This window comes from Zophobas morio, unplaced genomic scaffold (genome assembly GCF_036711695.1).
Source record: "Zophobas morio isolate AGI-343-1 ecotype UQ-CSIRO unplaced genomic scaffold, CSIRO_AGI_Zmor_V1 ptg000012l, whole genome shotgun sequence".
Lineage (NCBI taxonomy): Eukaryota > Metazoa > Arthropoda > Insecta > Coleoptera > Tenebrionidae > Zophobas > Zophobas morio.
In genome coordinates, this window is record NW_026972117.1 from 28395206 (window position 1) to 28407802 (window position 12597).

At 34.1% G+C, this 12597-nt stretch overlaps 1 protein-coding gene across 2 annotated transcripts in view; it reads left to right on the top strand.

Moving 5' to 3' along the window:
* Positions 1 to 12597, top strand: part of Cnga (Cyclic nucleotide-gated ion channel subunit A) — a 144032-nt gene that overhangs the window by 127128 nt on the left and 4307 nt on the right. For both annotated transcript variants that reach the window (XM_064055034.1, XM_064055035.1), the window contains 3 exons: positions 1188 to 1501; positions 6935 to 7210; positions 7287 to 7513. In XM_064055034.1, coding sequence (XP_063911104.1) covers positions 1188 to 1501; positions 6935 to 7210; positions 7287 to 7513 — 817 coding nt within the window. The remainder of the gene's footprint in view (positions 1 to 1187; positions 1502 to 6934; positions 7211 to 7286; positions 7514 to 12597) is intronic.

A 12597-nucleotide genomic window follows, 5' to 3' on the forward strand; every position in this document is an offset into this window, starting at 1 on the left:
AATTTAGACCGGTAAGATTGGTAGCCATGACGAGAAATGTCAGGTGAATGTCAGTGGCAAATGTCAAATCAAAATTTCCCGTATTTCGGGAGGCGTAAGGACTTCACTAACTTCTTCACAAGACATTTTAACGAATTTTAACTTACAAAAACTCGAATTGATTCGAATTACAGTTGTTGTTGTGAGAATTCAAAGCTCAAATATTTCGTGGTTAGTGTCAGACCAACCCATCACCAACCACGACAAAATTCCCCAGATTTAAAAAAATACAAATTTCAATTAAATTTTGCGAAAAAACGTGCACGGTAGAAGAAATAGTATAAATAACGTCGTTTTTTGTAGGACAAATATCTATGTTCAATTCGACGCTAATCAAATGGACAACCAAAATTCAAAAAAATTGGGTCTACAATAATGTATGTTAGTTCATTCGTCAAAAGTAACAAAAAAGCAAAAAAATGTACGTTGCGTGAACAAAAGCACACACATTGAAAGTAACCAAGTTTCTCGAACACGTAAATAAGTCAACAATTTATTAGCATTACAAGGCCAGAAACTAAGCTTTGGGACAATAAGTTTGCCAGGACGAATGTTAGCGAAGCAATTTCTGGCATAATGATTTTTGAAGGAGTTAATAGAAAAATTTTGATTAATGTTTTACCATCTTCTGCACAAACTTAAACTGCACCTAAATTTTAAATTAATCCATTTGGATGTATGTATTCTATCAATTTACAACAAATGAACGGAAAGGAAAAATTCGTACTTTTTTATAAGCCATAACACGAAAAAAGCAATAGTGGATAAAAAAAAGCTAAAATATACAAATATTTAATCAATTAAATCATTACACTGCAGATGTTTTAGTTTTTTTGCAACGTATGTACTTACATATGTGTGTAAGAGTTACAAAATACAATACACATTAAAATCCCAAAGCTCTTCCAACAACTGCTTCTGAGATTTTGTTCGAGTAGTACATTACCATAGACATGTAGAGTAAAACGCTCTTCTGAACAATCGATAAATAGTATTCTCTGCGATGAGCACAGAAAGTTATCCATTTCTCATATAAGACAATAGAAGTTGAACTCGTACTTTCCTACCATTTACCCTTTTAGTGGTGAAACCTGAATATTTAGCGTTTTGTCTGTTCCTATATTACATGTGAACACTGCATATTCCAGGTAACATCGGTTCAATGATATCCAATATGAACGTGGCCCGGGTCGACTTCCAAAACAGAATGGATGGAGTTAAGCAGTACATGGCCTTCAGAAAAGTGGGTCGCGAACTAGAAGCTAGAGTAATTCGATGGTTCGCTTACACATGGGCAGAAAGTGGGGCTTTGGACGAAGAACGCGTGCTGTCGGCTCTACCAGATAAATTGAAAGCGGAAATTGCTATTAGAGTGCACTTAGAAACACTTCGAAAAGTAAGGATATTTCAGGATTGCGAGCCCGGATTGCTGGAGGCTCTCGTGCTCAAATTACGCCTGCAGGTAGGCCTATGATTGATTTTATGTAATATTTTGGTCGCCCTAAAGCTTTTTATTTTATTTATCCAATTGCGAAATGAGACTCGTTTTTTTCCTTCATCCATATTTACTAGATTTTAGGAATATAAATACCGAATGGAATTCTAACCAAACAAATACTTAAATTTTGTTTACATATTATGAAACAGTTTGTGGTGTCATACTACCTACTGATAATTCAAAATAAATGATTATTAAAAGTAGATTATGTAAACCGCTGAAATGGTTACTAAAATATTACTGCTATTAAGCAATGGTAAAATACATTCTGAATATAAGTATACCAAAATACTTACAAGCAAAATTGGCCCTGTACCTAAATATTTGAGACTTTATTTTCACTGCTTATGTCCAGTGTTATGGTAATGATAAAATGTTATTACACATACCTAAGCATTAGATACGGAAATGCTGCATTCTGATCATTTTCACAAATGCCTAATTTCATGTTTTCTCAACGTTTCACAGCTTGTAAAACAAGAAAATGTCGGTCTCCTGTTTCCATCTGTCTGTCTGTCTGTCTGCCTGTCTGCCTGTCTGCCTGGTGCTACTCATCTGTCGGTCAGTCTGATTACAAATTAGAAAATACAATGAAATTTTAAGTGTACTTATAGCAAAGCATGTAGATAGGTAAAACGCTAGCTAAAATTTGTCGCTTTATCCTCGCACAAATTAGTTGACATCGTCTAAATTCCGCTAAGTTCAATTATACTGGAGATAAATATTGCAACATGCTCCTTGTCCTATTTTTGTGTGTCAAAAATATAAAATTTGAAAAATGAAATTTTACAGTTTATCTTCGAACCTACCTAACGCATCCCTTTGACATCTTGGTAAGACAATAATCTTGATCTTTTGGTTTCCCCTCTAAAAATGTAATGACGTGATCTCAAAAAAATATTAAATAAACGTTTTAAAAAAAATACGATACTGATCATTTTATAATATCTATAGTTCTATTTTTGGAGTTACTAAAAAAATTACTTTATAGGTATCAAAATATATACCGGGTGTCACTAAGGGCGCGTTAGAGAAAAAAAATCAGAAACTAAATTTATACGGCTCTTTGAATGCATCCATTAAAATTATTTTCGACTATACAGAACAGTATGTTGTTTTTGAGACATAGTATACAACTCGATTTTTTTAAATAGAATACCCTACATATTTTTATATGATCTTATTACCCGCTTCTTGGGATATATAGTCATAGTTATAAATTTTTTAAGCAATGCAAGGGTTCACAAAAAAAATCGCAATAACGTTATTTCTAAGATCTGTGTTATGAAGATTTAATATACAGTGTTCATAAAGAATTAGACTTCACAGTAATTTTCAAATATCGATATTTTTAACTAAAGAAAATATTTAACAAAAAAGTAAGAGAACAAAAAACAACAATGCAGTAACAAAATACTGTTCTAACGGAAAAACTGAAATAACAATATTAGAAAATTGTTATAATTATGTTTTACTTCCCAAGCGTAACCTCAGGAAGTATTGTAATCGAATCCATCGGGTCTCTTGTTTCCGTCTGTCTATCTGTCTGTCTATCTATCCATCCTATGTGACGATTTTTGTTAGAGAAATAATCTCCGAAAGTACTGTACCGATTCTTCTCAAATTTTATATGTACATTATGAATATCATGTAGATGATAAGACACTAACCAAACTTTATCTAATCATCCCCACTAATAATGTAATGACGTCACCTCAAAATTGTACATAGTAAATGGGTTCTAAATTGTATAATATAACATAGTCCTACACGTGTAGTTTATGAATCCGTGTTGTTTTTTTATCCGAAACCTCCACATTTTTGGATAAAAATCAAAATTATATAAATTTTTAATCAAAATATTTTTGCTTATCTCCTCCAAAAAATTATGACGTCACCTCAGAATTATGCCGAATAAATACCTACTATCTAAAATGTGCAAAATACTAAATCTATGCTTACGATTAATCATTGTCTTCATATTTTTAGAATTGCTAATACAAGCGACTCAAAAAAATGTATGAATGAGTTCATTTATTTCATGGATTAAATCAGGAACTGCAAAATCGAATGCTTTCAAATATTGCAGGCGTTTCAAAGTTATCGTAAGCATGGTAAATTGTTAATCAAAATATTTCTGTTTATCATCCGCTATAAGAAATAGATGGCGTCATTTCGCATTGCCTTCATATTTTTACAATTTCTTATACACAGTGACTCAAAAAAATCAAACAGTGGATCAATTTATTTTACTGATTAAATAAGGAACTGCAAAACCAAATGTATTTGAAATTCTGCAGACATTTTAAAGTTATCGTAAACAGATTTTTAACCAAAATATATCTGTTTGTCTCTCGATGACATGATGTCACAATTTTACCTAATAAATCCTATCGAAAATGTGCAAAATGTGATGAGTCTATACTTCTGATTTATCATTCCATTCATATGGATTATAATCATGAACTACAAAATCGAATGCTTTGAAATCCTACAGACGTTTCAAGGTTATTTATCACAAGCATAGTAAATTTTTAATAAAAATATATCTGCCTGATCAACCACCCTATCCTCCTTTTTCATTGGATAAAATAAATTTAATAAAATTAATTCTGTATTTTTTTTTTTTTTTTTTTTGATCAAATTAGGAATGAGTCACCCTATTTTCTCTAAACTGTGAGAATACGTACGTCTTTATTTAATAATAATTAAGTAAGAATTATAGTAATAGTATTCAGAACATTTTCGATTTTGTTTTAATTAATAATTTTAATCGTCCTGTTTTGAGGCGGCAAAATCATTTAAATCAAATTAATTTGTCCGTGGCCTTCTTCCAATGTATAAAAATAATCACTCTAAGTTACTGCTGAGGGGCCATTTTTTCTTATTGAACATAAGCTAAGACAATATAGCAATCGAGTCCATCAGGCGACTTGGTGCTTGATATTTTCTCGACGTTGCATGACCCCTAGACAAGGCGATAGCTAGGGGGAGGCAAGGGGCCCTAGAGAATTGTTTGTCTCCCCTAGTCCTAAGCAAGTTATAATTAACCAAATGTGAATTACAACATCGAAAATCAAATTAAATGCAATGCTTTATTTAATAAGCGGAAGTCGAAGCAATAAAAGAGGTTGGACCACCGCATTGAGATCCGGTTATTGGAATTCGTAGAAAATGTTGCTTAGTTGAGTTTCTCTTCAATCGCTGGTACGTATCTTTGCAAAAATGTTGATGACGTCACCACAAAAGTTTATAATGGAAAAACTCACTTGAAATCAACGCGTAGCATGCTTCTTTACCTTTACTTGAACATTAGATGTATAACTTTATTTTAACTTGTAAGGATTATCATAAAAAATAAAATCCGCAAAATCAAATCTTATAATGTTTCGGAACAGGTAGATTTGATGTACTGTACTGTATGGGCGAGGAAATTTCTGTCGAAATAATTTTCAACCAATTTTTTTATAAAAACGCTCTGTGTATTGAAACCCAATTTTATTTATACCACAATAAAGCGCGTTAAAAATAACCATATTGCAATTTTTTTTGTGAACCCTTCCATTGCCAAAATATTTCAAGACAATTGGAATGATTGGCAACGTCGCATCGAAATTAGAGTATATAAAAACATATAGGATATTATATTGAAAAAGCTACGTTCGGTGTTACAATTTAAGAACAAGACACTCTGTATAGTTGAAAATAATTTCCTTATATAACTTCAGTTTACTTTTTCTTCTATTTTAATAATTATAGAGATATCAAGAAGCGCTCGCGTACTGACTCACCCTGTATATTGATCCCTCCAATAAAAAATTCTAATGCACCTTAATTTTTTTCACACATAGAGGTTTTAAGGTTAACAGGATAAAAATTAATAAAACAAAAATTAAGTATAACAGATTTCTTTAAAGCTTTTTATAAACACATTGATGTGGTGATTACAAGATATTTAAATTTTCATTGTTTCATCTTCTATAAAATGGTGATGACGTCATGTCAAAATTTTGTGAAAGAAATCTCACTTGAATTGTACAGAAAATCATGCTTTGTTATTAAAACTTTAAACATAATAAACCCTACCGAGACCTTGATACTGCTCATATTACCAAACTTTAGTAAATAATCTAATTTCATTAGAATCAGCTAGAGATATTCAAAATAGGGCAAAAGTCAATTATCGCGAAAATCATGATTACATTTAATTCAAATTTTGTAGTCATTTAAACTCTATAATACAGATATTTTCAAAATTTTACCTAAATTACTTTCTGAGATCCAGTGTCGATGTAATTTTTTTTAATAATATGTAGTACAGATACAGTGAAATTTTTCTTTTGAAACTGTTGTTGGATTATAAGCAATTGTTTTGGTATTGCTGTGTGGAAAATTCAATTTGCGGCAACGAAAAATTAAGCTGAAATTGTGCCCTAATCCAATAAATTTAGTGTACGAATAAGGAAAGCAGTTCATTACATTTTCAAAAGTTCAAATAAATAATTAATATAAAACAATCAACTTTAAAACAAAGAGCAACTCAAAGGGCTGGCAGTAATGACGACTGGGAATTAATAAATTTTCTAGAGATCTCAAATTCTAGGACGCAGTAAAGTCTTGATTAATGTTTTATTACAGAAGTATAAATTAATTTAAGCTAAAAAGTCGTTAAATTGCACAACGAACGTCTTTTTTTCGCAGAGATTTTGTGGACAGGAAATCTTTATGAAAATGAAAAAAATTCGCTCTGACATGCACGCGGTACTGCTCACGCTTCAGAGGTTGAAGGAATTACGTGCTTTTTTTCAGAAAGCAATTAATTCTGGATCCATTCTTGTGTCTGCATTTCTTTTTCTCGATAGTAAAACTTCATCATTTCATGGTGGCACTAAAGCTTTGTCCCCATTCTTTTAATACGTCAGTAGAACATCTCCTCAGAGAGTTTCAGCTTTCTTTTACTCGCGCCTTTTGATAAAAACTGTGTACTTTCAGTAATAAATAAAATGCGTCAATAACATTTACAATTATTTAGGTATTTTTTATTTGGCTCATCTCCAAACTTCTAGAGTTACTGGTTTCCAACATTCTTCTAAAATTTCGCAAATATTGAAATAAAAAACACACAAAATCGTCTAGATGACGCTTAAATGTATGTATGTATATATTGGTTTTTGTTTTTTCTTAGAAAATTGGGCAAGCATTGCTTTTGCTTGATTTGTATTTTCTTAAAGAACAATTACGTCCACCATAAATTTACCTGAGACCACACAAAAAGAATTAAGTGATATTTGTGTTAAGGATTTTATCCCACTTACAGCGTGTTACGTAAATAACTGTTTTCTTTCTACACGCTAGATGCACCTTAACAAATATCACTAATCCGCTTTTGTATTTCAGGTGTTTTCTCCTGGTGATTATATATGCCGCAAGGGCGATGTTGGCAAAGAGATGTACATCGTCAAAAGGGGTCGATTGCAAGTCGTAGCTGATGACGGTGTTACGGTTTTAGCGACATTAGGCGCAGGTTCAGTGTTTGGAGAAGTGAGCGTATTGGATATTGCCGGAAATCGCACCGGAAATAGAAGAACAGCTAATGTCCGGTCGTTAGGGTATTCGGACTTATTCTGTTTAGCTAAGGACGACCTTCTCGTTGCACTCGCAGATTACCCCGAGGTTAGTTAATTAAGCCACATTATTCACTCGTCGAATCCGAAAAGGGCAAAGTAAAAACTGATGTTTTTTTCAATAGGCAAGAGCAACATTAACGGAACGCGGATGTCAGCTCTTACGAAAAGATGGCCTACTCGACGAAGAGGTATTCAAGAAAGCTCGAGAAACGCAAGATTCTGTCCTCGATAGCATAAAGAAACTAGAAAACACTGTGGAGATATTGCAAACACGCCTCGCTAGACTTCTTGCCGAATTTAGCGCCAGTCAGGCGAAGCTGAAGCAGCGCCTAACCCGCCTGGAACTCAGGTAATTTATCAAACAGTAAGGACAAGTACTCAATTAAATAAAACAATCAGTTTACGTCAAAACGACCGCCATCGAACGGAATGCATCGGGCATTTCTAAGACATCTACTTATCACTCTGAACAATCTCACCGTATTGCATCTATTATTCATTATTTTTCAATCAATCAAAATCCAGAAATAATACTCTTTTCAATTTTAAATTCACGTTCGCGTTTAGAGAAAGCAAAACATGTTTAAAGCAGTGGCGGCTTGACTGATGAAGCAAAACAGACTGCGTTTGATCTCGACGAAGACTCAAAAGTAAAAACAAATGTTTTAATCTGCTTATTAAAAAATTAAAAATATAAACATGGAATCTTCTTTTGCGAAAAGTTAATGAATTGTCAATCACTGTTTATAATTAACTGAATCTGATGGGCTGAATGAGAAAATAAATATGCATAGATAAGTCAGTCTTTCTTATTGACAGCGAATGCTTTTAACACGGTTATTTATATCTTAGTTTACATAAACTAAATATGTATTAAATCAATATAAAGTAATGTAATGTAAAATTTTGTTTTTTTTTAATTTTTCAGTTTAGCCACAGTTCTTGAGAAATATTTTGTATATATAGGAAGGTTCATGTATGTTAAGTATTTGAGAATAGGTACATATTATAAGTACTTAGTATTATCAAATGTACAACAATAAACTTTTTTTAAAACATCTTTATTTCTAAAAGAAATTTAACCAACGATATAACACATATAATCTGTTTGGAATTCTTGAAAAATACTTAAAAATGTTTTTCTTGGAAAATGGCGAACTTAACCGCCGAACGAATCATCCCACTCTGTGAATCCATAATAACTGATAACATTTAAGAAACAGCATTCATTGCCAGATTAATGGCAAGATCCTGGTGTTTGATCAATTGCGGGACAAAATAAGCAAAAAATCTTTCTAAGCCCGGCAGGGTGCAAGTGAATAAAAACAATGAATTTTTACTTTGGAAGTTTAGACGTTGTTTTGTGTTCGAACGTTATAGCAGAGGCTTCACATAGTTTTACGATCTTTCAGGCCTAAGGATGCTTGACCCTACCAGCACATCGTAGCGCACCCTCATTTTTTTGATAGATAGTGACATTAATTTAACGGATAAGTGTCTCTTTCTTTGAGCGAAAAATTGATTTCTGATCTCAAATGCGTCTGCCATAAATTCAGAATTTCTCAGTAGATATAAACGTCAGAGATAGGTAAACATCAAGATTATTGATGTAATGGGTGTATAAAATCTACATGTTCTTTAAAAAATTTCTAAAAATTAATCGAAATTTGGAACACAGATATGTGTTATTATGTAATAAGACTATTATTAGTATATCGGATGTGGAAAGAGAAATTTACAATGCTAGTTCGGGAAACCCTGCTTCTCGCATGAACATTTGTTTACAAGACGACCGAAGGGAGTGCCCCGTCTGCGTGAATACGGAGAGTAGCATTATTGTTGTGTACAATGTATCTTATAGTGCGTACATTTTTAAAATTAGAAAATTAAATGTGACTTATTTATAAACAACGAAATTAACAGCGCTGTCAACATGTCACAACATTAACGCTTCCAAGCTGTATCAAGATTACCATGGCAACGGAAAGTAAAAAACACGCATGCAGGAAATTCGATCTCCCGCTTCCTGATGAATGCGTGAAATTCAACAAAATATGTCATGGTTGCAAAAACTTTTTTTTTTACTTCGCGTTTACAACCAAGCTGTTAAATAAATAAATAATAAGTAAATAAATAAATAAATAAATAAATAAATAAATAAATAAATAAATAAATAAATAAATAAATAAATAAATAAATAAATAAATAAATAAATAAATAAATAAATAAATAAAGTCGAAATAAATAATAATATAACTCTGTTCCAAATTTTGATGGAAAAATTACATTAAAATTTGAAATAAAAATTCTACAACACATCTGTCAATTTATTTCTTCTAGGTATTTTTTTTATTTCTAACAAATAGAAACCATACCAACATCAAAAAAGTTTTATATGTTTTTAACCCGGCTACTTTAAGGCTGCTGAGTAGACAGGAATAACGGAAAAGCAAAATATTTACGGACCGGCTATCATTTCTGTAGTTCAAGTCACACCATAATGCCGCATAGTGGCAAAAAGGCGGACATTTGGACTGTGAACTTTGGACATCAGGGAGTCGGGTATGGGACCTACGTTTACAGAAAGGATCAGTTATTATTGGTCCTATCAAATGTAAACCCAGCTGTAAATTCCAAAGGGAGCTCTTCTGAATTACCTTGCTACCACAGGTTTAGATATTCTTAACCGTGGAACCTAACCTACTTTCCTCACTAAAGTGAGGGAATAGGTTATCGATATCAATAGGGTCGATTCATGAAATCAAAGACTCGCCTGTATCGAGAAAGTTGAGTTCATCGGATCATCGAAACGTCAGATTTAGCATTCAAAAGAATGAAGGGTCGGACCGGGAGAATAAAGATTCAAGGGCGACAACCGAGATTCATCTCTGTAAGGAAGCTCTGATAAAAGAGTATTGGGGCTACCAAATAGACTCCGACATATAAAACAAACACAATAGTTGCACAGCACGCAACTCTCGTAGGATCGGTTGTGCCCCATGCTGAAACTCTCACCTCACTAAGCTGAGACAGACTGCAAGGAAGCTTTGCAATAGAGTCCTACCTCACAATTCACCCAATTCTATAAGCTCTATAAGAGGGCTCAAAAAGAATTCTAATCTGCAATTCGACGCAGGAAGACAGATAGAAGGAAGGAATTCTTTGGGAAGATGAATATCTTCCACAAGCGGCAAGATTTCATTCAGGTCGCGACATACATCTTCGGGAGACGTCACAGTGTCTCAAGAAAACACTATGAAGCTCCTATTGAGCACGCAGTTCCCGAACTCATGAGGAGATTCAGGAAGCACCATCTCATACCACTCCTCCTACTAATCCGCTATTGCATCTTTTCAGATCTTACCTCGCTCTAGGCTGCATTACTAGTGGCTGGAGAAAAATCAAAGTTGTCTTCATCCCGAAACCTGAACCTTACGTATGTCGAGAGTAAAAGTTCTAGATCCAGCAGTCTAACGTCTCTCCTTTCAAAGGCAATGGGAAGACTGATTGACAGACATGTTCGAGACGAGTTGCTAGGAAAATCTAATGACTCGACCTTGCATCAGATTCTCACGGCGATAGAGGCGAGGTTGAAGGATGGATCTTACTAACCCAACACATTCCTAGATATAGAGGGGGCGCTTGACAAAACAATTCAAACAAATTTGAATCCATGTGTTCATTTTTCAACCGCGGTGAGGATCCGACACATCCGTGAAATGCATATCCAAAGATCAACCAGTGTGAACTTAGGTTTACAATGAAACTGAATTAGTTGTCCCCGCTTTTATGTAACTTGATAATAGATGACTTGATTTGCGAATTACATGAAGCTAGAATTTTTGCTCAAGGATGTGCTGATGATATAGCAATCTTTGTAAAAAGAAAATGTCTCTACTTTTATGGAAGCTAATGATTTAATTTGCGCGTTAAATGTAGCTGGAGTATAGGCTCAAGGATATGCTTATTAGGCGATCCAGGTAAAAATCAAATTTCTCAACGTAGGTAAGACGTTCACGCGGAGGATTCTCGGACTCATTGAATCATCGAGAAGCAGTGTCGACTAAATGGTCTGTCGGTCAATCCAGAAAAAACAAGCCCTGTTATTTTTGCGTTGGCATCAACTATGTGGGCTACACTCCTTGGAAAAACATTGCGAATGCACAAATTAGCCAAATATCTACACATTTGTCTAGACCATAGGCTCTCGAGCTTTCTTGAAAAATCAGACGAAGAAAACTACAGCACTTTGGCCATGCAAAAGAGCCGTAGAAAAATCTGGGGTTTGACATCCAAATACCAAAACACCCTCTACGGTGCCGTTATCTAATGGGACTCAACGATGAAAGTCTGGGCTAAAACTCTTTTGAATCGAAGATAACGTTGACACACCTGATGATAACAGGTGCAGTGAGAGAAAACACGAGAACGAGAACGGGCCATGAGACTATTGACGAAAGGCTAATGGAGACCAACTCTATCTTCAGGATGAAAGAGGATAGCAAACTTCCCGTTATAGCAAAAGATCACTCAGTGCTGATAAAAACCATGACCCGAGGGAGCTTGATCATCTACTATGCAGACGGTCCAACCTCCAGTAAGGGATCAGGCTCCAGTCTACCAATGCCTAATTGAATGTGTAACAGAATTTATGTAAAGACCTCTCTTTGGAAGGCAAATTTGTAACACACATACAGCCAGGCTTCCGATACAGCATTTAATGGGACACAACAAAAAAGTTGGGCTTAGCTGGATATTTGGACACATGGGCCACAAAGGAAATGAAAGGGCTAATACTCTGGTAAGCCAATTCCTCAAAGCTCGACAAAAAAAAACACTTAAAGATCGCACGAGATCACGCCATCTTCAAAAATGGCGGATCTTAACCCTGCGTCAGTCATGGCTGTTTGGTGTAGTTTCCGATACATGCTTTGAGGACGATGAGAACTCCGAACACGTTCTGTGTTCTTGACCGCCACTTGCTGGTATCAAGAAAGAACGCATGGACTTCCAAATTCTACCTTGGGCTTTATCAAAGCCACAGAACTCTTTTAGAACTCGCTATTATGAAGGAGGTGAGCATACAATGGACCAAAAGACATCAGTGTACGACTTTACATTTAATAGGTCTTCCCTCCCTAAAAAAAAAACAAGCCCTAGAACTAATTTATTAGGTAAGTTATATCTAGGTATATCTATTTTAAAGACCCACTAAACTTATTAAAATAGATATAATTTCCGTGTACGTGATGTCTTACCTCGGAAAAATTAGATTTTTTAATTTTGCAGACAATCTAACTAAAGTTGTTCACAATCAACCGACAGCTGTTACCAATTGCTAAATTATAAGCAAAATCAATAGGTGGAGTTTCATTAGAAATGGCATAGACAATACTTAGTTCAAGAATCAAAATTTCTGATTTGGAAGTTAAC